Source organism: Pleurodeles waltl, chromosome 1_2 (genome assembly GCF_031143425.1).
Source record: "Pleurodeles waltl isolate 20211129_DDA chromosome 1_2, aPleWal1.hap1.20221129, whole genome shotgun sequence".
NCBI lineage: Eukaryota > Metazoa > Chordata > Amphibia > Caudata > Salamandridae > Pleurodeles > Pleurodeles waltl.
Genome location: NC_090437.1, coordinates 391,713,981 through 391,741,640, shown reverse-complemented (window position 1 = coordinate 391,741,640; position 27,660 = coordinate 391,713,981). Strand labels below are relative to the sequence as shown.

The 27,660-nt window shown below is 48.1% G+C and overlaps 1 protein-coding gene across 1 annotated transcript in view; it reads left to right on the top strand.

The window, feature by feature from the left end:
• RAD23B (RAD23 homolog B, nucleotide excision repair protein) overlaps positions 1-27,660 on the top strand; it is a 247,329-nt gene that overhangs the window by 80,671 nt on the left and 138,998 nt on the right. The window contains exon 4 of the mRNA XM_069239926.1: positions 6,071-6,366. Within this exon, the coding sequence (XP_069096027.1) occupies positions 6,071-6,366 (296 nt within the window). The remainder of the gene's footprint in view (positions 1-6,070; positions 6,367-27,660) is intronic.

Below are 27,660 nucleotides of genomic sequence, written 5' to 3'. Positions count from 1 at the left end.
TGACCTCTGCACCTGACTGGCCCTGAGCTGCTGGTGTGGTAACTTTGGGGTTGCTCTGAACCCCCAACGGTGGGCTACCTTGGACCCAAACTTGAACCCCGTAGGTGGTTTACTTACCCGCAAGAACTAACTAACTCTTACTCCCCCTAGGAACTGTGAAAACTGCACTGTCTAGTTTTAAAATAGCTATATGTGATTTATTTGAAAAGTATATATGCTATTGTGATTATTCAAAGTTCCTAAAGTACCTACCTGCAATACCTTTCATTTGAAGTATTACATGTAAAATTTGAACCTGTGGTTCTTAAAATAAACTAAGAAAATAAATTTTTCTATACAAAAACCTATTGGCCTGGAATTGTCTCTGAGTGTGTGTTCCTCATTGTAGAAAGTTGGCTCTGTATGTGCTATTTCAAAGTAAGGAATAGCATGCACAGAGTCCAAGGGTTCCCCTTAGAGGTAGAATAGTGGTAAAAATAGATAATACCAATGCTCTATTTTGTGGTAGTGTGGTCGAGCAGTAGGCTTATCCAAGGAGTAGTGTTAAGCATTTGTTGTACATACACATAGACAATAAATGAGGTACACACACTCAGAGACAAATCCAGCCAATAGGTTTTGTTATAGAAAAATATATTTTCTTAGTTTATTTTAAGAACCCCAGGTTCAAATTTAACATGTAATATCTTGTTTGAAAGGTATTGCAGGTAAGTACATTAGGAACTTTGAATCATTTCAATTGCATGTATACTTTTCAAGTTATTCACAAATAGCTATTTTAAAAGTGGACACAGTGCAATTTTCACAGTTCCTGGGGGAGGTAAGTTTTTGTTAGTTTTACCAGGTAAGTAAGACACTTACAGGGTTCAGTTCTTGGTCCAAGGTAGCCCACCGTTGGGGGTTCAGAGCAACCCCAAAGTTACCACACCAGCAGCTCAGGGCCGGTCAGGTGCAGAGTTCAAAGTGGTGCCCAAAACGCATATGCTTCAATGGAGAGAAGGGGGTGCCCCGGTTCCAGTCTGCCAGCAGGTAAGTACCCGCGTCTTCGGAGGGCAGACCAGGGGGGTTTTGCAGGGCACCGGGGGGGACACAAGCCCACACAGAAATTTCACCCTCAGCGGCGCGGGGGCGGCCGGGTGCAGTGTTAGAACAAGCGTCGGGTTCGCAATGGAAGTCAATGAGAGATCAAGGGATCTCTTCAGCGCTGCAGGCAGGCAAGGGGGGGCTTCCTCGGGGAAACCTCCACTTGGGCAAGGGAGAGGGACTCCTGGGGGTCACTTCTGCAGTGAAAGTCCGGTCCTTCAGGTCCTGGGGGCTGCGGGTGCAGGGTCTTTTCCAGGCGTCGGGACTTAGGTTTCAGAGAGTCGCGGTCAGGGGAAGCCTCGGGATTCCCTCTGCAGGCGGCGCTGTGGGGGCTCAGGGGGGACAGGTTTTGGTACTCACAGTCGTAGAGTAGTCCGGGGGTCCTCCCTGAGGTGTTGGTTCTCCACCAGCCGAGTCGGGGTCGCCGGGTGCAGTGTTGCAAGTCTCACGCTTCTTGCGGGGAGATTGCAGGGTTCTTTAAAGCTGCTCCTTTGGATAAAGTTGCAGTCTTTTTGGAGCAGGTCCGCTGTCCTCGGGAGTTTCTTGTCGTCGAAGCAGGGCAGTCCTCAGAGGATTCAGAGGTCGCTGGTCCCTTTGGAAGGCGTCGCTGGAGCAGAGTTCTTTGGAAGGCAGGAGACAGGCCGGTGAGTTTCTGGAGCCAAGGCAGTTGTTGTCTTCTGGTCTTCCTCTCCAGGGGTTTTCGGCTAGGCAGTCCTTCTTGTTGTTGTTGCAGGAATCTAATTTTCTAGGGTTCAGGGTAGCCCTTAAATACTAAATTTAAGGGCGTGTTTAGGTCTGGGGGGGTTAGTAGCCAATGGCTACTATCCCTGAGGGTGGGTACACCCTCTTTGTGCCTCCTCCCAAGGGGAGGGGGTCACAATCCTAACCCTATTGGGGGAATCCTCCATCTGCAAGATGGAGGATTTCTAAAAGTTAGTCACCTCAGCTCAGGACACCTTAGGGGCTGTCCTGACTGGCCAGTGACTCCTCCTTGTTATTCTCATTATTTTCTCCGGCCTTGCCGCCAAAAGTGGGGGCCGGGGCCGGAGGGGGCGGGCAACTCCACTAGCTGGAGTGTCCTGCGGTGCTGTGACAAAGGGGTGAGCCTTTGAGGCTCACCGCCAGGTGTTACACCTCCTGCCTGGGGGAGGTGTTAGCATCTCCACCCAGTGCAGGCTTTGTTACTGGCCTCAGAGTGACAAAGGCACTCTCCCCATGGGGCCAGTAACATGTCTCTAGTGTGGCAGGCTGCTGGAACTAGTCAGCCTACACAGACAGTCGGTTAAGTTTCAGGGGGCACCTCTAAGGTGCCCTCTGGGGTGTATTTTGCAATAAAATGTACACTGGCATCAGTGTGCATTTATTGTGCTGAGAAGTTTGATACCAAACTTCCCAGTTTTCAGTGTAGCCATTATGGTGCTGTGGAGTTCGTGTAAAACAGACTCCCAGACCATATACTCTTATGGCTACCCTGCACTTACAATGTCTAAGGTTTTGCTTAGACACTGTAGGGGTACAGTGCTCATGCACTGGTACCCTCACCTATGGTATAGTGCACCCTGCCTTAGGGCTGTAAGGCCTGCTAGAGGGGTGTCTTACCTATACTGCATAGGCAGTGAGAGGCTGGCATGGCACCCTGAGGGGAGTGTCATGTCGACTTACTCATTTTGTTCTCACTAGCACACACAAGCTGGTAGGCAGTGTGTCTGTGCTGAGTGAGAGGTCTCTAGGGTGGCATAATACATGCTGCAGCCCTTAGAGACCTTCCCTGGCATCAGGGCCCTTGGTACCAGGGGTACCATTTACAAGGGACTTATCTGGATGCCAGGGTCTGCCAATTGTGGATACAAAAGTACAGGTTAGGGAAAGAACACTGGTGCTGGGGCCTGGTTAGCAGGCCTCAGCACACTTTCAATTGTAAACATAGCATCAGCAAAGGCAAAAAGTCAGGGGGCAACCATGCCAAGGAGGCATTTCCTTACACTCATTTATTGCCTGTGTGTGTACAACAAATGCTTAACACTACTCCTTTGATAAGCCTACTGCTCGACCACACTACCACAAAATAGAGCATTAGTATTATCTCTTTTTGCCACTATCTTACCTCTAAGGGAAACCCTTGGACTCTGTGCATGCTATTCCTTACTTTGAAATAGTGCATACAGAGCCAACTTCCTACATGATCTGTTTAAGTTTTCATCATTTTATACAAAAAGTTGAGGTGGACATGCTTATCTAAAATTAAAGATGTGAGAAGAGAAACAATTAATGATGGGTTTACCCTTATCACCCTCGTCCATATGAACTATCCTCTGGACAAAAAAACCTAGAGTATGTATTTTGTTGGGGCATGTGAAGTCTGTAATCTTAGATCAAGTTAAAAAAAAAAAAAAAACTGGTTCCCACATTTTATTACATTTGTCAGAGTCCTTCTTTAGGCGGTACGCTACTTTCTCATATGCTAGAAGTCACTGCTCCCTTGTAGTCACATGTCCATATTCGGACAGAGAACCTTGTCCCAAAGGCCAAGTATAGTCTGTTAGGCTGTCAACAAAAGCTGTGAGGTTATTTTCCCCTTAGGAAAGAACAGAAGGCATGTACCCTCTGTAGGTATCCCCAGGACTATTACAACTGGGTTTTTCCTCGATAGTCCAGCCCTCAATCCGGCCTGTGATGGGTAAAGTTGCATCCCAGAAGTTCTACAATGTCTGGAAGGACCACTGTATGTGAAAGATTGTACCTGTTCATCCGCAGTGTCGCCATTGATCTTTCAAGGGTTTGTTTTGACAGTGATGTGGAATTTTGCTGGTGTATAATGCCACAGCTAAATAATTTTTTAGAATTTGACTTAGTAGGTGAATTTGTTTGCACACGTATATATCTTGTCCCATTGCTTATTGTCCAAAGAGACACCCAAGTCCTCTTCCTTCCTGTTTTGTTAAAGGGAAAAGCTGTACTGGGGGGTTGCTAATTAAGAGTGGACTAGATCTGACCTATTAGATGCTTGAGTGACTTAAGACTTTGGAGGAATTTCTCAAAATTAAGGGGGTACAGTGCCCTCAGCACTGGCAAGGGCCACAGCTTTGGTGCTTGGGTGACTGTTTCAGTGCCTGGTTTGCAAATAAATATTTCCCTCTCAGTAATATGGAATGTAGTCCTCGTCTTCAAAGGAGCAAATTTTCCCATTGTGGTAGAAATCCTCCAAACAGTAGTACCCCTGGAGTTGCCCACACCTGAAGGCAAGATCCTTCTAGACCCGGAGAAGCGACTGTTCAACAGCGGAAGGGTCGCACGAGCATTGTGGGGGGTGGTGGTGTTCGAGGGGTAGGTAGGTATCTTTGTACCTGGATAGGTAATCCCAGGCTTCCCATGTGGCTTTTATTACAGGAGACTCCGTGATTAAGGCATCTCTGTTTCTCAAGCAGTCATTAAACCTCGGCTAACGGTTCAAGACTTTCTCAGTTTCCACTTGTAACCATTGAGCTACATTGAGAGGCGAAGTACTAGTAATAGTATTTGGAATCCCTAATCTTCCATGTTTGGGGTGTCCTTTTTAAGTCCGTTGAGGAAGTCTTGGTTTTTTCCCTTCTGTTGGAAGCTGGCTCTGTATATACTATATCAAAATGAGATATAGTGTGCACAGGGGTTCCCCAAGAGGCTTGACGGAGGCAATGATAGATAATACTAATGCTCTAATTGTGGTTGTGTGGTCGAGCAGTTAGGCTTATCAGAGGTTAGTGTTAAGCATTTGTTGTACACTCAAGCAATACGTGAAAACACTCACTCAATGACTTAACTCCTGGCCAATAGGTTTTATATACAAAAATATTCTTTTGTTAATTTTATTTTTAGAACCATAAGATTCAGATTGCAGGTAAGTACATTAAATAAAGTAGGGACACCACACACCCTCAGCGGCACAGGGACGACATGGTGCAGTGGGCAAACAGGGCAACGGGTGTTCAATAGGATTCAATGGAGGGACCCTGGGGTCACTCAGAGGTTGCAGGCAGGGCACAGGAAGGCTTCTCGGGCCAGCCACCGACTGGGCAAGGGTGAGGGCCACCTGCTGGTCGTTGGTGCACTGGCGGTCGGTTTTGCATGGGTGTGGGGGCTGCGGGTGCATTGTGTCTCCAGGCGTCGGATATCTTCGTCCCAGGCAGTCTCGGTCAGTGGAGTCCTCGGGATTCCCTCTGCAGGCATCGTCGTGGGGGTGCAGAGAGGTCAGCCCAGGCTGGACACGTCACCTGAGGATCCTCTCTGGGTCATTGGTTTCTCTGAACACCAGCACGGGGTGTTGGGTGCAGAGTGGTGGGAACTCGCTCTTCTGGAGTGTAGTGGGAGTACCTTTAAAGATGGTTTCTTCTTTCTTGGTTGGACAGGTCTGCTGTCCACAGGAGTTCTTGATCCTTTTTAGGTGCAGAGCACTGCTCTGAGTCGGCAGAGGTCGCTGGGCCTGCAGGATGCATCGCTGGTGGAGGTTCTCTGAAGTAGGAGACAGGCTGGTAGGGCTAGGGCCAAAGCAGTTGTCGTCTTACTTCTTCTCTGCGGGGGTTTTCAGCTAAGCAGTCCTTCTTTGTAGGTAGTCGGGAAATCTAAAATCCTGGGTTTAGGGTCACCCCTAAATACTGAATTTAGGGGTGTGTTAGGGTCACAGGGCAGTAGCCAATGGCTAAATGGTTGACACTAGTATTTGTGTGTATCCAGCGTGGATGGTCTGCTTGGGACTAGGTGATTTTCCTTTTTCTGAAATGGAGGTTGGTGTGTTCTTTACATGTTTTTCAAAGTTAGGGTTAATACAGTTTTGCTCACTTCTCAGAAAGGCTAGATAAATGATTGAATAGGGTCTCTAGTGTCTCTCTGCCTTTTTTGCAGAGGAATGCTTTGTGATAGCATGCACAGGGCACATATGTCTATTACAGTGTGGCTTTTATTTTTTATTTTTTAACCCTATTTACTTATGCTTTCTTTTCTCTCTCCTATTTAGCCAAAAGCTGCAACCTGTTCTGCTCCAGTAACCACACCAACAGTGACTTCTTCTGCTGCTTCAACTTCTATCACCTCCACTACCACCACAGCTGCTGCTGTAGCTCCAACACCTTTGCCTCCTCCCATCACCATACCTGCTCCTGTTTCAGTTCCCACATCTGCTCCTATCGCTGCAGCATCTGCTCCAGTGACATCAGACCCTGACACAGCCACGCAAAAGCCCAAAGAAGAAACACCTGCAGAAGAAACTGCAAAGCCTCCCTCCACAGTTACTCCAACATCAACAGACAGCAGGTGATAAGTGTTAATATCTCTGATATGTGTATTGCATAATTCAGAAGTCCTAATCTGTGGTAATGCCAGAGTAAGAAGTAAGGAATTGCACAGTTCTACTTCCTACCCATTAAGCAACTCACAAATTGCTGCCTCATTTAATACCTTATTTAACAGAAGTACCAGCTCATGAAAAGCTTCCGGAGATGCTTCCTAGCAGTATCACTGACAGGCTTTCTAAAGTCAAAGGCTCATGAACAGTTTTTTCCCAAGTCTCAAGAAACGTATTACAAAACCTAAGAGCCTGGCATTAGTATTACTATTATTATTTGTACTAAGTGCAGAATCTAAATGCTGGACAGGTCATGTACTTTATATCCTTCTTTTCTATTGTATGCATTTTACCTTGGAAGTATGAGCTGTAGACACTGTAGTCCATACACCGTACTCTAATGCAGTCACTTTGGTCTGCTCTATTAAACCAGGGTATTCAGCAAGAGCATAATTATTTGGTTGTTAAACAGTACATTCCTATGAAAGTTAGTTGTATCTGATAGAGACTTCTAGCTGCAGATTCCTTACCTTAGAATTCCCTGGCGTCCGCTTTGAATCCGGAATTTTTCTGCTAAGCAGTACCCTGCGCGCGCCATCGGGTGGCGTCGTTCGGATCCATGTGGCATCGTTGGAGCCGTATGTTATGTCATGGTTGTCTATAAAGACGCACCTCTGCGTGCATATGTCAGTTCTTTTCCTTCCGCGCCGGTTAAGCTTGGAGTCGGAAAGAGCTACCCTTTTTCTTCGGTTGTCGAGGTTTTTCGGCTTGATTGTTTGAACATGTCTTCTGGGATTCAAACCGTGTGGTTCATGTCATCGCACCATGTCGGTTAAGGACCCACACAGTGTATCTCTGGTGTTTGAAGAAGGATCCAACTCGACTTTGTGTTCCGACTGTCGGACCGTGGCTCCGAAGGGCTTGAGGGAGAGATCCCTCAAACTTCTAGCAGCTCGACAGCCGTCTTCGGTCAGCGCGACTCCGAGGAGGTCATGGTCCCGCAGTAGGAGGAGGTTGGTCCACCACTCCCGGAGCCCAAAGTCCTCTTCCTCGCATTCGAGGTCATCTGATCATTCAGGTAAACGGCACAAGAAGAAGAGGTCCAAGCGGGCTTCAGCTTTGCCACGCCCGTCAGCCGGCAAGGCATCTAGGCAACGTCGCCGTTCTGAGCGCGATTCTGCGGAGCAGTCGCCAGGGCCGACTCCGCGTCTTCCCCTTTTTCCAGGGACCGGAGCGACCCCCCGCTCAACTAAAGGAATTTTACTAGGCTATGCGCCTTGTTTTTGAGCGGGCTGCACCCTCGGGTGGGTCTTCAGGCCCCGCTGGGTCAGCAGGGACCCCATCAGGTACGACGGCGGCATCTTCAGCCTCGGTGCCGTTGGGGACCCCAGGATCCGATAGTTGGGCCCTCAGTCGATCTCCTCCGGCGCTGGGTCCGACATCGACGCTTCGTCCACCACCGGCGCCCACTGGTGGTAGCCCCATCCTCATTCCCCCATCCACATTCCGGATGATCCAGAGCGACGTCGTACGGCGCTCATTAGGCCCAGATCATTGCCTGAGCCTTATTTTGAACAGCCAGGCACAGGAGAGGATTGGGAGGTGTCTGAGGACCCTTTAGAGTGTGAGTTCGAGCAAGATCAGGACTGGTATGAGGATCTGGGGGAAGCCAGAGGACTGGGCACGCCTCCAGATACTGGTATGCTCACTCCTCCTAAAGTGGCTACTGAGGAGGAAGCTTCTTATGCTATGGTGGTGCGTAGGGTAGCTGAGGTTTTTGACCTAGACTTGTCCAAGGTGACAGTCAGGACGAATCTCCTGACCGTGGAGCTTCAGCCAGGGGTGACTACATCAGAGCTGTTGTTGCCCTTCAATGAGGCCCTAACTGACGTCCTTCTGGTAACATGGTCCAAACCTAGCACAGGGGCTCCTGTGAAAAGGATAGTCGGCTGCCCCCATAGACGTGCTCCAAACGACCCTAGTTTCCTTACCCAACACCCCACACCGGAGAGCTGGGTGGTCCAAGTCTCCACTTCCTGTGGTGCCTTCCCTGTCGCTCCCCTGGATAGGGAATCCAAGAGGCTGGACCAACTTTGGAAGAAGAGGTTTTCGTCCTCCCGCTGGCATTGAGGTCAGTAAACATATCTTGCCCATTGGGCCATTTTCCCCATACTGTATGGGATACGTGGCACAGGTGCTGCCCCAGGTCCCGCAGGGCCTACGGGACACTCTCACCCAGGCTGTTAAGGATGGGAGAGATGCAGCCAAGCTTACAATCAGGTGCAGATTGGACCTGACTGACTCGCTGGGTAGAGCGATTGCGTCAACCGTGGCCCTACGTCGCCATGCCTGGCTACGCTCGACTGGCTTTTCAGGGGATTTACAGTCGTGCTTGATGGACATGCCCTTTGATGACTCTGGTCTTTTTGGTGAGAAGGCAGACTCCGCACTTGAGAGGTTCAAGGATTCTCGAGCTACGGCCAGATACTTGGGTCTCTCAGCGCTAGCTCGACAGCAGTCCGTCTTCCGTCCCTTTCGAGGCTTCGGAAGGGGCGCAGTACCACGCCAGCCACGATTCAGCCACCATCCTCAACATCCCAGGAGAGGTTGTGGTACCGTTAGGCCCAGATGGTCTGGCCAGCGGTCGACCACCAAACTGCCCCCACTCCACTGCGCCCAAGCCCTCCTCGTGTGGTTCACCAAGGCCATGTTCGTCCATTTGGAGGGAGGATTCAATTTCATCTCCCTCACTGGCATTCCATCACAACAGACAAATGGGTCATGCAGATCATAGGGAAGGGCTATTCCCTCCCCTTCCAGTCTTTCCCTCCTTCTATCCCTCCGCTAAAAGATAGGCTGATCGAGGACCATTTAGTTTTGCTCCGCGAGGAAATTATGGCTCTCTCGGCCAGGGGAGCTATACAAAGAGTCCTGATGTCAGAAGTAGGTGGTGGTTGATATTCCCACTACTTTCTGATTCCCAAAAAGAACAAGGGCCTTCACCCTATCCTGGATTTAAGGGACGTCAATGTCTTCCTCAAGAAGGAGAAATTATAGATGTTCACTCTTGCTCAGGTTTTGTCTGCCCTAGACCAAGGAGACTGGATGGTAGCGTTGGACTGGCAGGATGCGTATTTTCATATCCCCCATCTTGCCTGCCCACAGGTGTTACTTGCGGTTCAAGGTGAGCCACGAGCACTTTCAGTTTACAGTGCTCCCTTTCGGTCTCTCCAGCGCCCCTCAGGTGTTCACGAAGGAGATGGCGGTGGTGGCAGCTCACCTGCGCAGGTTAGGGACTTCAGTCTTCCCCTACCTAGACGATTGGCTGTTAAAGGCTCTGACCCTTCAGGCTCTTGTGGCCCATCTCCAGACGACGACGGACCTCCTGCATTCGCTGGGGTTCACTATAAATGTGCTGAAGTCACACCTAACTCCCTCCCTCTCAGAAGCTCCCTTTCATTGGAGCTGTTCTGGAAACAGTGCAGTATCGAGCCTATCCTCCCGAGCTGCGAGACCAGGATTTTCAGTTTGTGATACTGATGTTTCGGCCTGTATCCTGGATTTCAGTAAGACAGACTCTGAGGCTGTTGGGATGCATGGCTTCCTGCATCCTATTGGTCAATCATGCCAGATGGCATATGAGGACTCTGCAGTGGGACCTGAAGTTCCAAAGGGCACAGCATCAGGGTAATCTTATCGACGTGGTTCAGATCTCAAAGGAAACTTGTAAGGAAATGCCACCTTCGCATGGTTACCCCCCTAACGTTATGCCTTTGCCTTTGCTGATGCTAAGTTTTGATTGAAAGTGTGCTGGGACCCTGCTAACCAGGCCCCAGCACCAGTGTTCTTTCCCTAAACTGCACCTTGGTCTCCACAATTGGCACAACGCTGGCATCCAGGTAAGTCCCTTGTAATTGGTAGCCCTAGTGTCAGGGGCCCTGTCACCAGGGAAGGTCTCTAGGGGCTGCAGCATGTCTTATGCCACACTGGGGATCCCTCACTCAGCACACTGCCTCACAGCTTGTGTGTGCTGGTGGGGAGAAAAATGACTAAGTCGACATGGCACTCCCCTCAGAGTGCCATGCCAACCTCACACTGCCTGTGGCATAGGTAAGTCACCCCCTCTAGCAGGCCTTACAGCCCTAAGGCAGGGTGCACTATACCACAGGTGAGGGATGAACACTATGCCCGTACAGTGTCTAAGTAAATTCTTAGACCTTGTAAGTGCAGGGTAGCCATAAAGAGTATATGGTCTGGGAGTTTGTCAAACACGAACTCCACAGTTCCATAATGGCTACACTGAATACCGGGAAGTTTGGTATCAAACTTCTCAGCACAATAAAGCCACACTGATGCCAGTGTGGGATTTATTGAAAAATGCACACACAGGGCATCTTGGAGATCCCCCCTGTATACCAGCCCAACTCTTAGTGTTATGCTGACCAGTTTCTGCCAGTCTGACACATCCAGACGGGTTTCTGACCACATGGGGTGAGTGCCTTTGTCACTCTGTGGCCAGGAACAAAGCCTGCACTGGGTGGAGGTGCTTCACACCTTCCCCTATAGGAACTGTAACACCTGGCTGTGAACCTCAAAGGCTCAAGCCTAGTGTTACAGCGCCCCAGGTCACTCCGGCTAGTGGAGATGCCCGCCCCTCTGGACACGGCCCCCACTTTTGGTGGCAAGTCCGGAGGAGATAATGAGGAAAACAAGGAGAAGTCACCCACCAGTCAGGGCAGCCCCTAAGGTGCCCTGAGCTGAGGTGACCCCTGCTTTAAGAAATCCTCCATCTTGTTTTGGAGGATTCCCCCAATAGGATTAGGGATGTGCCCACCTCCCCACAGGGAGGAGGCACAAAGAGGGTGTAGCCACCCTCCAAGATAGTAGCCATTGGCTACTGCCTCCAGACCTAAACACACCTCTTAATTGAGTATTTAGGGGGGACCCTGAACCCAGGACATTACATTCCTGCAACCTGAAGAAAGAACGACTGGCTGACCTGAAAGCCCTGCAGAGAAGACTGAGATGACAACTGACTTGGCCCCAGCCCTACCGGCCTGTCTCCATACTCGAAGAACCTGCACAGCGACGCATCCGACAGGGACCAGCGACCCCTGAAGCCTGAGAGGACTGCCCTGAACTGAAGGATCAAGAAACTCGCGAGAACGGCGGCACTGTCCAAAAACAGCAACAACTTAGCAAATTTTTAGCAACTTTTGAAGAACTCACTCTTCCCGCCGGAAGCGTGAGACTTTGCACTCTGCCCCCGACACCCTCAACTCGAGCTCCAGAGAACTAACACCGCAGAGAGGACTCCCAGGTGACTGCAACTATGTAGGTAACCTGAGACGACCCCCGCAGCGATGCATGCAGAGAGGATCCAGAGGCTCCCCCTGACCGCGACTGCCTGGAACAAAGAACCCGACGCCTGGACCAATTACTGCACCTGCAGCCCCCACGACCAAAAGGAACCGAACTCCAGTGCAGGAGTGACCATCAGGCAACCCTCTGCCTAGCCCAGTTGGTGGCTGGCCTGAGAAGCCCCCCTGTGCCCTGCCTGCAGCGATAGAGGCAAACCCCCCCCGATCCCTCCATTGACTTCTATTGAAAACCTGACGCCTGCAAAGCACACTGCACCTGGCCAGCCGCCCCTGTGCCGCTGACTGTTTTGTGTGCCTTTTTGTGTTCAACCCCCCCCAGTCTCTCTAGATTAGACCACCCTGTTTTCTGGGACAAAGGGAAAATGCCACTTGTAAAACCAGTCATACTAGTTTCTGGCTTTTCTGGTACAGATCAAAGTGATCAGTCATGATGTGGGTCCAGAAACTACACATTTTCAGAGATCATCAGGAAGATGCTTTGCTTGGGATAACATTTGGGCACCATTAAAGTCCTTCTTCTTTTAACCGCTTCCCAACTGCCAGTTTGGGCTGGAACCTGTGCATATAATGTAGTCCAAGAAGAGCAGCCTACTGTGTTGGTTTACAACTTGGAGCAAATTTGTATGTTCCTGTGGTTTAGACAAAGCCCTCCAAAAGACCCATTGCAAGCTCAGTAAGACAATCTGTCACTTTAACAGTGAGGGCCCTAGGGGAGGACCAAACCATATACTAAGAAAAAGGAATGTGAAAGGCAGTCCCCCACTCAAGGATGTGGAATAAATAGAAGGGTGATCTAGGAACCCTAAGAGGTTAGTACCATAGTGACCCCAAGCGACGAGGAGAGGTAAGTACCTTGTTTTCTTCAAAACCAACAGGAGGACTTTGGAAAAGAATTGTGGAAGACCCAGACCAGACTAGAAGAACCCAAAGATGGATTCTGGCAGAAGAGGAGCTGCAAAGGAAGGTAGACCAAGTCCAGTTTGCGATGGAGTGACCGGTGGTGGCAGGAGCCACTACCCACTCTTCTGTGGATGCAGGACCAGATCAACGAGGGACAAAGCATACCAGCAGAAGCAGCACAGGAGATAAAGAGGAGTTCCTGAAGTGATGCAGATGGTGTCCCACGTCGTCTCTCGGGTTGCAGTTAGTCAGTGGTGCTGGAGAAACACCATTAAGCATTGGCAAAAGAAGACGACTAAGAGTTGCAAGGCTGAAGAGGTCCAGCAATGCCCAGGTGACTCGACTCAAGGACGGGAGCCCGGGGTGATCCTCAGCAGTCTGTAGAGTAACAAGAAGAGGCAAATTATTTTCCATACCCGCCCCTTCTCCCAGCAATCCACTGGCAGCCGGCACAGCAGTCGCAGTGGGGTCCACTCAGCACACCTAAAGAGGAGCCCCACGTCTCTAGAGCAGCAGGTAGGAGACTGCTTTTCCGGAAGAATTGCTGGGGGCAGGGCTATGCGGAGCCTGAAGATCCCTTTGAGGAGGAGGAGCAAACAAACCTTGGTAGCTCCTAGTCACGGTGCATAGGGGTGCTGTCCTGCAAGGAATGTCAAGGGCTTACCGACTCCCAAGTTGGACAGCTAGCAGAGAGGACCAAGGGGACCACTCCAGACCACCACCAAATTCATGTTCGTAGGTCAGGGACTGAGGACTATTCGAGCACGCTAAGTGCATTTTAAAGAGCTAGCAAAGCTGTTAGGACTCTGGAGGCGGAGATGATGAATGGGGCCAGTTTTGTCACTAGTGTTGAGAGGGGGAGAGGGAGGCGGAGAGGAAGAGATAGAGGGGGAGAGATATGCAAAAAAGAGAAGGCATCCTTAGAACTACAAAGATTGATTGGCAAGCTGCACTTTGCAGCAAGGGTGATACCAGCAGGGTGGATGTAAACATCACCACGTCAGGCTAGAGGCAGGAATAAAAAGACACTTAGTCATGTGGGATTCCTTCTCGATCCACTTCAAAGGACTCCTCATTTGGAGAGAGGAATGGGTAATGTCCAAGCAAGTAGCCCTATTGATGGCTGTATCTGGCAGCCACGGTGTAGGGAGTTGGCTCTGTATGCACTATTTCAAAGTAAGGAATAGTATGCACAGAGTCCAAGGGTTCCCCTTAGAGGTAAGATAGTGGCAAAAAGAGATAATACTAATGCTCTATTTTGTGGTAGTGTGGTCGAGCAGTAGGCTTATCAAAGGAGTAGTGTTAAGCATTTGTTGTACATACACACAGGCAATAAATGAGGAACACACACTCAGAGACAAATCCAGCCAATAGGTTTTGTTATAGAAAAATATATGTTCGATGGCATCTGTCGCTGTAGATACGCATGTTCTGCAATAGCTCGCCATCTGGTGTTGGGCCGGAGTGTTACAAGTTGTTTTTCTTCGAAGAAGTCTTTCGAGTCACGGGACCGAGTGACTCCTCCTTTTGTCTCCATTGCGCATGGGCGTCGACTCTATCCTCGATTGTTTTTTTTCCGCCATCGGGTTCGGACGTGTTCCTGTCGCTCCGAGTTTCGGAACGGAAAATTAGCTAATTTCGGAAGATTTTCGTCGGTATTGTTGCGTTCGGGATCGGCGTACTTAGATTCAACACCGCATCGAAGATCGAAGAGCTCCGGTGCCCTTCGGGGTAGTTTTTCGATCCTCCGTCGGGGCCTGGTCGGCCCGACCGCGTGCTGAAGAACGCCGATGGAACGGACCCCGTTCCGTTTCTGCCCCAAATGCCACAATAAATACCCCTACACAGACCAACACTTGGTCTGCAACCTGTGCCTGTCACCTGAGCACAGCGAAGACACCTGCGAGGCCTGTCGTGCGTTCCGGTCCCGAAAAACACTCCGAGACCGTCGAGCCAGAAGACTTCAGATGGCGTCCGCGCCGACAGCCCACCGAGAGTTCGAGGAGCAGGAAGAGGAAGGTACCTTCTCGATCCAAGACTCCGACTCCGAAGGATTCGACGAAACACAAACCGTGAGTAAGACGTCGAAAACCACACAGAGACACATTTACAAGGCCCAGGGGACGCCACTGCCATCCGGCCATGGCTCCACCCATAAATTCGGTGACCGACCGTCGGCACCGAAAAAGGCCCAAACAGTGCCGAGATCGTCCGACTCCGGTCGAGACACCGGCACGCAGCCTTCTCGGGACCGAGAAAGTGCTGGAGACAAGCCTCGACACCGAGATGCCGGTGTGGACACGGCTCGACGCCGAGACAGCGGCACCGAAACAGATCGACGCCGAGAGGTTTCGGCCCCGAAAAGGAAAAAAGTCACCTCGGAGCCGAAAAAACACGCAGACAAAGTTTCTATGCCGAAACAAACTGCAACCGACCCAGCTTCAGGCTCTTATACAGAAGAGCACTCGCTAACCTCCCAAATGCAGAAGCATAGGTTTGAGGAAGAGCTACAAGCAACTGATGTGGACCATACGCAAAAGCGTATCTTCATTCAGCAGGGGACAGGAAAAATAAGCACCCTTCCCCCCATTAGGAGAAAGAGAAGGTTGGAGTTCCAGACGGAACAAACACCACAACCAAAAGTGGTGAAAAGAGTTACACCACCACCCTCTCCTCCGCCCGTGATTAACGTTTCACCAGCACAAACTCCATCACACTCCCCAGCTCACACCACCATGAGCCAGGGAGACCAAGATCAGGATGCATGGGACCTATACGACGCCCCAGTGTCAGATAACAGTCCGGAGACATACCCTACAAAGCCATCTCCACCAGAAGACAGCACTGCGTACTCTCAAGTGGTGGCTAGAGCAGCACAATTTCACCACGTAAGCCTCCACTCAGAACAGGTCGAGGATGATTTCTTATTCAACACACTCTCCTCCACCCACAGCTCATACCAAAGCCTGCCTATGCTCCCTGGTATGCTCCGGCACGCAAAAGACATCTTTAAGGAGCCGGTTAAAAGTAGGGCAATCACACCAAGGGTAGAAAAAAAGTATAAGCCGCCTCCTACGGACCCGGTTTTCATCACTACACAGCTGCCACCAGACTCTGTCGTTGTAGGAGCAGCTAGGAAAAGGGCCAACTCTCACACATCTGGAGATGCACCACCCCCAGATAAAGAAAGCCGCAAGTTCGATGCAGCTGGTAAAAGAGTCGCAGCACAAGCTGCAAACCAGTGGCGCATCGCGAACTCCCAGGCACTACTTGCGCGCTATGACAGAGCCCACTGGGACGAGATGCAACATCTCATTGAACATCTGCCCAAGGACTTACAAAATAGGGCAAAACAAGTGGTTGAGGAGGGACAGGCCATCTCCAACAACCAGATACGCTCCTCCATGGACGCTGCAGATACAGCTGCACGGACAATTAATACATCTGTAACTATCAGAAGGCATGCATGGCTCCGAACGTCTGGATTTAAACCAGAGATTCAACAAGCAGTTCTCAATATGCCTTTTAATGAAAAACAACTGTTCGGTCCAGAAGTGGACACAGCGATTGAGAAACTCAAAAAAGATACGGACACTGCCAAAGCCATGGGCGCACTCTACTCCCTGCAGAGCAGAGGGAATTACAGCACATTCCGTAAAACGCCCTTTCGAGGGGGGTTTCGGGGTCAAAGCACACAAGCCAGCACCTCACAAGCCACACCGTCCAGTTACCAGGGACAGTATAGAGGAGGTTTTCGGGGACAATATAGAGGAGGGCAATTCCCTAGAAATAGAGGAAGATTTCAAAGCCCAAAAACCCCTACTACTAAACAGTGACTCACATGTCACTCACCCCCTCCACACAACACCAGTGGGGGGAAGAATAGGTCATTATTACAAAGCATGGGAGAAAATCACTACAGACACTTGGGTTCTAGCAATTATCCAACATGGTTATTGCATAGAATTTCTACAATTCCCTCCAAACATACCACCAAAAGCACAAAATTTAACAACACACCATTCCAATCTCCTGGAGATAGAAGTGCAGGCACTATTGCAAAAGAATGCAATCGAATTAGTGCCAAACACACAAATAAACACAGGAGTTTACTCACTGTACTTTCTGATACCAAAGAAGGACAAAACGCTGAGACCAATCCTAGACCTCAGAGTAGTGAACACTTTCATCAAATCAGACCACTTTCACATGGTCACACTACAAGAAGTATTGCCATTGCTAAAACTACACGACTACATGGCAACTTTAGACCTCAAGGATGCTTATTTCCATATACCAATACACCCATCGCACAGGAAATACCTAAGGTTTGTATTCAAAGGAATACATTACCAATTTAAGGTACTGCCTTTCGGATTAACAACCGCACCAAGAGTCTTTACCAAATGTCTAGCGGTAGTCGCTGCACACATAAGAAGGCAGCAAATACATGTGTTCCCATATTTGGACGACTGGCTAATCAAGGCCCATTCGTTCATACAGTGCTCAAATCACACAAATCAGATCATACAAACCCTCTTCAAACTCGGGTTCACCGTCAACTTTACAAAATCCAACATTCTGCCGCGCAAGGTACAACAATACCTAGGAGCCATAATAGACACATCGAAAGGAGTAGCCACTCCAAGTCCACAAAGAATTCTAAATTTCAACACCATCATACAACGCATGTATCCAACACAAAAGATACAGGCAAAGATGGTATTACAACTCCTAGGCATGATGTCTTCATGCATAGCCATTGTCCCAAACGCAAGACTGCACATGAGGCCCTTACAACAATGCCTAGCATCACAGTGGTCTCAAGCACAGGGTCACCTTCTAGATCTGGTGTTAATAGACCGCCAAACTTACCTCTCGCTTCTGTGGTGGAACAACATAAATTTAAACAAGGGGCGGCCTTTCCAAGACCCAGTGCCACAATACGTAATAACAACAGATGCTTCCATGACAGGGTGGGGAGCACACCTCGATCAACACAGCATACAAGGACAATGGAACGTACATCAAACAAAACTGCATATCAATCACCTAGAACTTCTAGCAGTTTTTCAAGCACTAAAAGCCTTCCAACCAATAATAGTTCACAAATACATTCTCGTCAAAACAGACAACATGACGACAATGTATTATCTAAACAAGCAGGGGGGGACGCACTCCACGCAGTTAAGCCTGCTAGCACAAAAAATTTGGCATTGGGCAATTCACAACCAAATTCGCCTAATAGCACAGTTTATACCAGGGATCCAAAATCAACTCGCAGACAATCTCTCACGAGATCATCAACAGGTCCACAAATGGGAAATTCACCCCCAAATTCTGAACACTTATTTCAAACTCTGGGGAACACCTCAGATAGACTTGTTTGCGACAAGGGAGAACGCAAAATGCCAAAACTTCGCATCCAGATACCCACACAAACAATCCCAAGGCAATGCCCTATGGATGAACTGGTCAGGGATATTTGCTTACGCTTTTCCTCCTCTCCCTCTCCTTCCTTACCTGGTAAACAAACTCAGTCAAAGCAAACTCAAACTCATATTGATAGCACCAACTTGGGCAAGGCAACCCTGGTACACAACGCTGCTAGACCTATCAGTGGTACCCTGCATCAAATTGCCCAACAGGCCAGATCTGTTGACACAGCACAACCAAAAGATCAGACACCCAGATCCAGCATCGCTGAATCTAGCAATCTGGCTCCTGAAATCCTAGAATTCGGGCACTTACAACTTACCCAAGAATGTATGGAAGTCATAAAACAAGCCAGAAGGCCATCCACCAGGCACTGTTATGCAAGTAAATGGAAGAGGTTTGTTTGCTACTGCCATATTAATCAAATACAACCATTACACACAACTCCAGAACATGTAGTGGGTTACTTGCTTCACTTACAAAAATCTAACCTAGCTTTCTCTTCCATTAAAATACACCTTGCAGCAATATCTGCATACCTGCAGACTACCTATTCAACTTCCCTATATAAGATACCAGTCATTAAAGCATTCATGGAGGGCCTTAGGAGAATTATACCACCAAGAACACCACCTGTTCCTTCATGGAACCTAAATGTTGTCCTAACTAGACTTATGGGTCCACCTTTTGAACCCATGCACTCCTGCGAAATACAATTCCTAACCTGGAAGGTGGCATTTCTCATCGCCATTACTTCCCTAAGAAGAGTAAGCGAGATTCAGGCGTTTACAATACAGGAACCTTTTATACAACTACACAAAAATAGTCGTCCTAAGGACCAATCCTAAATTTTTGCCAAAGGTTATTTCACCGTTCCATCTAAATCAAACAGTGGAACTTCCAGTGTTCTTTCCACAGCCAGATACCGTAGCTGAAAGGGCACTACATACATTAGATGTCAAAAGAGCATTGATGTATTACATTGACAGAACAAAAAACATCAGAAAGACTAAACAACTCTTTATTGCATTTCAAAAACCTCATGCAGGAAACCCAATTTCAAAACAAGGTATAGCCAGATGGATAGTTAAATGCATCCAAATCTGCTACCTTAAAGCTAAACGACAGCTGCCCATTACACCAAGGGCACACTCAACCAGAAAGAAAGGTGCTACCATGGCCTTTCTAGGAAACATCCCAATGCATGAAATATGTAAGGCAGCCACATGGTCTACGCCTCACACATTCACCAAGCACTACTGTGTAGACGTGTTATCCGCACAACAAGCCACAGTAGGGCAAGCTGTATTAAGAACATTATTTCAGACTACTTCCACTCCTACAGGCTGATCCACCGCTTTTGGGGAAATAACTGCTTACTAGTCTATGCAGAACATGCGTATCTACAGCGACAGATGCCATCGAACTGAAAATGTCACTTACCCAGTGTACATCTGTTCGTGGCATCAGTCGCAGTAGATTCGCATGTGCCCACCCGCCTCCCCGGGAGCCTGTAGCAGTTTGGAAGTTACCTTCAATTAAATATATATGTATCATCTCAACCTTAAATAGGTGCATACTTAGTCACTCCATTGCATGGGCACTATTACTACAATTCAACTCCTACCTCACCCTCTGCGGGGAAAAACAATCGAGGATAGAGTCGACGCCCATGCGCAATGGAGACAAAAGGAGGAGTCACTCGGTCCCGTGACTCGAAAGACTTCTTCGAAGAAAAACAACTTGTAACACTCCGGCCCAACACCAGATGGCGAGCTATTGCAGAACATGCGAATCTACTGCGACTGATGCCACGAACAGATGTACACTGGGTAAGTGACATTTTCATTTCTTAGTTTATTTTAAGAACCACAGGTTCAAATTCTACATGTAATATCTCATTTGAAAGGTATTGCAGGTAAGTACTTTAGGAACTTTGAATAATTACAGTAGCATATATACTTTTCACATAAAACACAAATAGCTGTTTTAAAAGTGGACACTTAGTGCAATTTTCACAGTTCCTGGGGGAGGTAAAGTATTGTTATTTTTAGCAGGTAAGTAAATCACTTACAAGTCTCAGGTTTGGGTCCAAGGTAGCCCACCGTTGGGGGTTCAGAGCAACCCCAAAGTTACCACACCAGCAGCTCAGGGCCGGTCAGGTGCAGAGGTCAAAGAGGTGCCCAAAACACATAGGCTTCAATGGAGAGAAGGGGGTGCCCCGGTTCCAGTCTGCCAGCAGGTAAGTACCCGCGTCTTCGGAGGGCAGACCAGGGGGGTTTTGTAGGGCACCGGGGGGGGACACAAGTTCACACAAAAAGTACACCGTCAGTGGCCGGGTGCAGTGTAGAAACAAGCGTCGGGTTTCCAATGTAAATCAAGGGGTCTCTTCAGCGATGCAGGCAAGGGGGGGGCTCCTCGGGGTAGCCACCACCTGGGCAAGGGAAAAGGGCCTCCTGGGGGTCACTCCTGCACTGAAGTTCCGATCCTTCAGGTGCTGGGGGCTGCGGGTGCAGGGTCTTTTCCAGCCGTCGGAATTTTAGAGTCAGGCAGTCGCGGTCAGGGGGAGCCTGGGGATTCCCTCTGCAGGCGTCGCTGTGGGGGCCTAGGGGGGACAACTTTGGTTACTCACAGTCTCTGAGTCATTGGTTCTCCACCAGTCGAGTCGGGGTCGCCGGGTGCAGTGTCTCACGCTTCTTGCGGGGAGTTGCAGGGGTCTTTAAATCTGCTCCTTTGCAACAAAGTTGCAGTCTTTTTGGAGCAGGGCCACTGTCCTCGGGAGTTTCTGGTCTTTCTTGAAGCAGGGCAGTCCTCTGAGGATTCAGAGGTTGCTGGTCCTTTGGAAAGCGTCGCAGGAGCAGGTTTCTTTGGAAGGCAGGAGACAGGCCGGTACGACTGGGGCCTAAGCAGTTGGTGTCTTCTGTTCTTCTTCTGCAGGGGTTTTCAGCTCAGCAGTCCTCTTCTTCTTGTAGTTTCAGGAATCTAAATTCTTAGGTTCAGGGGAGCCCTTCAATACTAAATTTAAGGGCGTGTTTAGGTCTGGGGGGTTAGTAGCCAATGGCTACTAGCCCTGAGGGTGGGTACACCCTCTTTGTGCCTCCTTCCAAGGGGAGGGGTTCACATACCTATTCCTATTGGGGGAATCCTCCTTCTACAAGATGGAGGATTTCTAAAAGTCAGAGTCACCTCAGCTCAGGACACCTTAGGGGCTGTCCTGACTGGCCAGTGACTCCTCCTTGTTTTTCTCATTATCTCTCCTGGACTTGCCGCCAAAAGTGGGGGCTGTGTCAAGGGGGCGGGCAACTCCACTAAGCTGGAGTGCCCTGCTGTGCTGTGACAAAGGGGTGAGCCTTTGAGGCTCACTGCTAGGTGTTACAGTTCCTGCAGGGGGGAGGTGTGAAGCACCTCCACCCAGAGCAGGCTTTGTTTCTATCCTCAGAGAGCACAAAGGCTCTCACCGCATGAGGTCAGAAACTCGTCTCTCAGCAGCAGGCTGGCACAGACCAGTCAGTCCTGCACTGAACAATTGGGTAAAATACAGGGGGTATCTCTAAGATGCCCTCTGTGTGCATTTTTTAATAAATCCAACACTGGCATCATTGTGGGTTTATTATTCTGAGAAGTTTGATACTAAACTTCCCAGTATTCAGTGTAGCCATTATGGAGCTGTGGAGTTCGTTTTTGACAGACTCCCAGCCCATATACTCTTATGGCTACCCTGCACTTACAATGTCTAAGGTTTTGCTTAGACACTGTAGGGGCATAGTGCTCATGCACTGGTGCCCTCACCTATGGTATAGTGCACCCTGCCTTAGGGCTGTAAGGCCTACTAGAGGGGTGACTTATCTATACTGCATAGGCAGTGTGAGGTTGGCATGGCACCCTGAGGGGAGTGCCATGTCGACTTACTCGTTTTGTTTTCATCAGCACACACACGCTGGCAAGCAGAGTGTGTCTGTGCTGAGTGAGGGGTCCTCAGGGTGGCATAAGATATGCTGCAGCCCTTAGAGACCTTCCCTGGCATCAGGGCCCTTGGTGTCAGGGGTACCAGTTACAAGAGACTTACCTGGATGCCAGGGTGTGCCAATTGTGGAATCAAAAGTACATTTTAGGTAAAAGAACACTGGTGCTGGGGCCTGGTTAGCAGGGTCCCAGCACACTTCTGTCAAGTCAGCATCAGTATCAGGCAAAAAGTGGGGGGTAACTGCAACAGGGAGCCATTTCTTTACAATGATCTGTTGCTTTTATAATTGATTTATGCCCATGTTTTGATGATTTATGATACGGCCATGATTTAAGACGTGTTTTAGTTTTCAATGACCCTGTCCTGTTTTGAGACATGACTAGGGTTACTTTGGTCATGCATGCTAAATAAGGAAGTTGCAGACATATTTGTCCGCAGTAGAAACAAATACATATGTCTGGTGTAATCATATATTGCAGTGTAGCGAAATATGTATGAGAGGACTGGACAAAGTGCAGGAGTTATTCATTATGGCAGTGGGCTCTAATGTGGCCCATACATCTTCCTTCAGGCTGTTTCATCAGGGTTGACAAGTTTGCGTTTAGCCTCCTGAGCCAGTCAGTGTCTCCTGTTCATTTGTGCTTGTGAAAAATAGAGAAATCTTTTGGAATGCTTTGAGAATTGATGCTGGCCAGCTGGGTGCTCCTGCTTGCTCATCTGCCAGACTAGTTCTGCTTGCCGCTGCTTGCTTTAAACTCCCTTTTCAATCTTACACCTATATTGTAATATATAATCTTCCCTAATCACCCTCTGGTGTTCTAGGTTTGTGTGTCAGTAACGCTGCATACTCCTTTTCCAGTTTCAAGTTAATATGCACATTTAAATTGTGATTGTGTCTTGGTTGTTGCAAAGGCCACAGAAGGCCTCTGGGATCTGGGTAGACAAATCACATGAGGGGAATCACATAATTGTCAGCAGAAACAAAGCTTTTTATAGTGCAGTTCAACTAAAACAATGTAATTAGTCTTGTGCCATCCCCATCTCATGGCTCTTTACCCAACGAACCCCTGTCCCCACCCACCCCCTGGAACCCACCTGTATCTTCAAACAAGATCGTCATTGGAAGCCCCAAACCGCCATTAACTTCTGTTTTGCATCATTAATCTTTTCTGGCTTCACATGCTTTGCAGTATTCCACAGTCTAGTAGTTGTGCCCAGAGAAATTATTATTAGTATTAGTAGTAGTTCTCTCTTTTCCTTTTTTTTTTTTTTTTTTCTTTTTTTTTTTTTTTTTTCTCTTTTGCGCTTAGGTGCTGGCTGTTCCTTATCCAGCCTCCTGTGACGTCATACGCCCTCCCCGGAAGCCCCCCTTCTAGTTGCTATATTCAGATTATTTTTTTGTCTTTCTGCTGTTTGGTCTGGATGCATAGGTGCAGGTTCCCCAGGACGTTGGAAAAAAGTGTGGTCTGGATGAAGTTCATCAAGGAATCCCAAAAGAATACCACCGGAGACTACCAAAAAGGTACTGCAGAGAAATCCAAGCATCAGAGGGATCATCAAGAGGGTGCAGAGAATGCACTGACAGGTGGCTCCCTGTTCAGCATGATAGAGAAGATACCTTTTCAATTCTGCTCGAAGTGCTGTCACAAGTTTACGAATAACGACCAGCATGAGGTGTGTAATCTTTGCCTGCCAGTCGATCACCAAAGTGAGGACTGCGGGCCTGTGCTAGGTTCAAGGCGAAGACATTGAAGGAGAGGCAGAAATGGAGATGAGCGCACTACGCCATGCGAGGTCAGAAGCAAAAGCCATAAATGAAAGGTCTTGGTCTCTCGAGTGATGAGTGTTGCTGAAGGGGCAGAGTGAGAAAGCTCCAAAGTGGAGTTGAGAATCATCGACGTCGTACATTGGAAGTCAAGGAAGAAGACGCCACAGGTAACCCCCAAAAAAAACATACAGGGGCAGTCTGACGATAGTCCAAAACAACAAAAGCTGTCTCTGCACAGAGGATATCGCTGACTGAAGGCAAGCGGACTCAGAGTCCCTCGGATCCCAGTATAAGGATAGTTCAAGCAGTAGAGTAAAAGAAAAGACCAAGATCTTGAGAGACGATCAAAGACGAGACATCTGGACGTTGAAAGAAACAAAAGGAGGGGAGAAGCTGAGAAAGTTGAGCGAAACACCATTGAAAGACACTTGGACATCGAAACGTAAAGCCTTGACGATCATTGACGAAAGATTATCCAAGATTGAAAAGAAAGATGCCTTGAGGCAGAAACTGCAGCACCTTTTCACAAAAGAAAAAATATTTTGATGCCTCACTATGTGGAGTTCAGAATCATTCAAGGGCCAGCACAGAAGGAGCAGCAAAAGAAGGTCAAATAGTTAGAGCTTCCTTTAACTCCACAACCTCCAGAGAAAGAAGAGGAACAGCAGTACTTTGAGAAAGAAGAGGTTGGGAGCATGGATATGTCTATGTTCCAGGAATATGAGGGCTCAGAATATACTGATAGTGGCAGGACATGGAGACAGACACTCCTGAAAAGGCAGTCGACCTATACCCCTCTAGACCATCTCCTCCTGACAATATCACCTTGTTTGGACAACTTATTTAAAGGGAAAATATGGGTGTAACTCGAGTAAGGAAAATCTCAATCCTGCTTCTGCTTGGAAACGCCTACCTTCCCTGACCAAAAACAGTTCTTGCCCATGCTTCCCAGCAACCTTGATCAAGGCAGAGAAGCTTTCAAGGAACCTGCAACATTGAAGAGAAATCACACCAAGGACAGAAAACAAGTGTAAGCACTCTTCCAAAGACCCTGCGTATATTAAGGGAACAATACCAGCTGATTCCATTATTGCATCCACGCAGAGTAAAAGGGAGAATATCCCAGTAATAACGGAACCACCACCAGATAAGGAGAGCAAAAAGATGGACTTGGTAGGCAGAAATTTAGAGAGGGGCGGTTAACCATTGGAGTATAGCCAATTTGAATGCTCCCCTTAATAGCTACGCTTACTAATAATGGGAAGAGGTGGAAGAATTAAAGAAATATCTGCTGGAACAGTATGGGAAAAGAGCAGCATCTCTGGCAGAAGAAGGGAAGAAAATAGTAAATGCGTGCCTCAAATCGACACAGCAGTCACAGCAAGTTGCCATATGATGGTGGGAACAACCTTTGGGCGCCATGCTTGGCTAAGAATTTAAGTATTTAAGCCTGAAGTCCAAGCTAACATCATTAATGCACATTCAGTAGAGAATAGTTATTTGGCGGTGCAGTGAATGAGACTCTTCAACAATTGGAGAAGGATAACACTGCAAAATCCATGTCAGCATTGCAATACTGAGGGAACTTAAGGAGGGGAACATGGATGAGCAGACCACCACTAGGGAGAGGAAGTCGCCTCACTACAATATCACATCAGGGGTTTCAAACCACACCCCAAACTCAATCATCTGCTAAGCAATGGCAGACTCATGCTTAGGCAAGATGGTCCTTTCGAGGACTAGCACTGGGGAAAAGCACAGCTCCACAGAGGAACAACTCCCTCAGGAAAATTACTTCTCAGGACTTCAGCACTTCTCACACACTGCACCAGTAGGAGGAAAAATAAAATACGTCCTTCACAAGTAGAAAAAGATAACATCAGGCAACTGGATTTTAAACATAATGAAATTAGAATATTGCATATAATTTGTAGACTCCACCAGTAAAGGTACCAAAGAAAAGAATGCACTCAGTGGAAGAAGCATCTCGCCTAATCAAAGAAGTAGAGGAATTATTGGGAAAAGAAGCAATAGAAAAGAGTCCCCATGAAGGAGATCAACAAGGGGGAACAACTCAACATATTTCTAAATTCAAAACCGGATGGAACCCCAAGGCCAATTATAGACGTAAGTTTCATAAACAAATTTATAAAGACAAAAAAATTAAAAATGACAACTCTCCAAGAAGTCATTCCGCAGCTGCAAATGGGAGATAACCTGGTAAAAGTAGATCTAAAGGATGCATGCTTGCACATCCCAATGAATCGGACATAAAATATATTTAGGTTTTGTAGTGAACAAGGCGCATTACCATTTTAAAGTACTGGCTTTTGGCATAAAATCCGCACCAAGAGTTTACTCAATTCCTGGCTTCAGTAGCAGCATATTTGAGAAGGCAAGGGATGCATGTTTATCCGTACCTAGACGACTGGATAATAAGGTCAAACTTATCAAGCAAATGCAAAACATATATATATAAAAGGTGGTATCTACACTGTTTCAAACTAGGATTTTCAATACAGAAAAAACCTCAACAAGACCAGAACACCAAAAGATCTTTCTAGGAGCAAGACTGAACACAATAGAAACAAAGGCTTATCTCTGTGAGAAAAGGATCGCATCTATACTGGAAGAAGCTCACCAATACCAGAAGGGACAGTCTGACAGTGAGGACTGTGGGGAAGATAATGGAGAAAAATTGCATCATGCATACTTCTTATCACACTTGTGAGGCTTCACATGAGACCAATCCAGGAATGACTGCAAACACAATAGTCACAAGCTACAGGGAGGTGGGAGGATCTTCTGGTTGTCATGCAAAAAATACAGGAAGAGATGGCCTGGTGGAAAACAGCTCTTTTTTTTTTAATAAAGATTTTTATTCATTTTATCTGAATGGAACAGTGCAAACACGTTACAACAATAAAAACTAAGGAAACAAAGAAAAAAGATATCAACAGTTACCGACAAATCGACACGATCTTTAAGATATAGCATCTTCTGCATATTAAGTGTTCCTCTTAATGGTCTAAATGACTTTAATAATCTTAGTGGCCCTGTCCAGTTCCTTTTGGTCTAGGATGTGAGTTATAGTCTGGGTCTTGTCCCATCGCTCGAGTGCGGGGTCTGCAGTCTTCACTGCCACTTTATTTGTTAGGGTTCCACTTCGTCATCACACCACCCTTTGTGGGTCTGGTCCCTCCGTTATCACTAAGCGGGGTTTGCAGCCAGCTACGTCCCCGCCCCAAGGGTTAAACGGTTTGTCCAGGGAGTCTCTGGGGGTTTTACTCTAATAAATTATTCATCTGTCTAGTTGGCTGTCCCAGTTCCCCCATATTTTGTTGTATTTGTCTGGGCAACCCCTCACTTCATATATCAGTTTTTCACATCTTGCGCACCAGTCCATACCTCGTCTCCATTTGGCGAGGGTCGGAGCTTTTGCTGCCTTCCATTCTGACATGATGTCCCTCTTTGCCACCAAACAGGCCCTCCCCAGGAAAGTGCGATTCGCTCTGCCCAGCCCCATTCCATCCATGGCCCCCAACAAAATCGGGATCGGGGATGCCTCTATCTCAGACTGTAGGGTTTCGGAGATCTCTCCCAGGACAACCCCCCAGTATGACTCTATAACTGGACAGGTCCAGATCATATGGAAGAAGTCAGCGCCTGTCTGAAGGCAGCGGGGGCATTCATCTGTGGGGCGGAGGTTAGCTTGATGGAGCCTTTTAGGAGTAAGGTAGGCTGTGTGTAAGTAGAGAGTTTGTAGCGCTTGAAATCGTGTAGATATGGCCAGTGTCCGGGGTGCTGCCAGCGC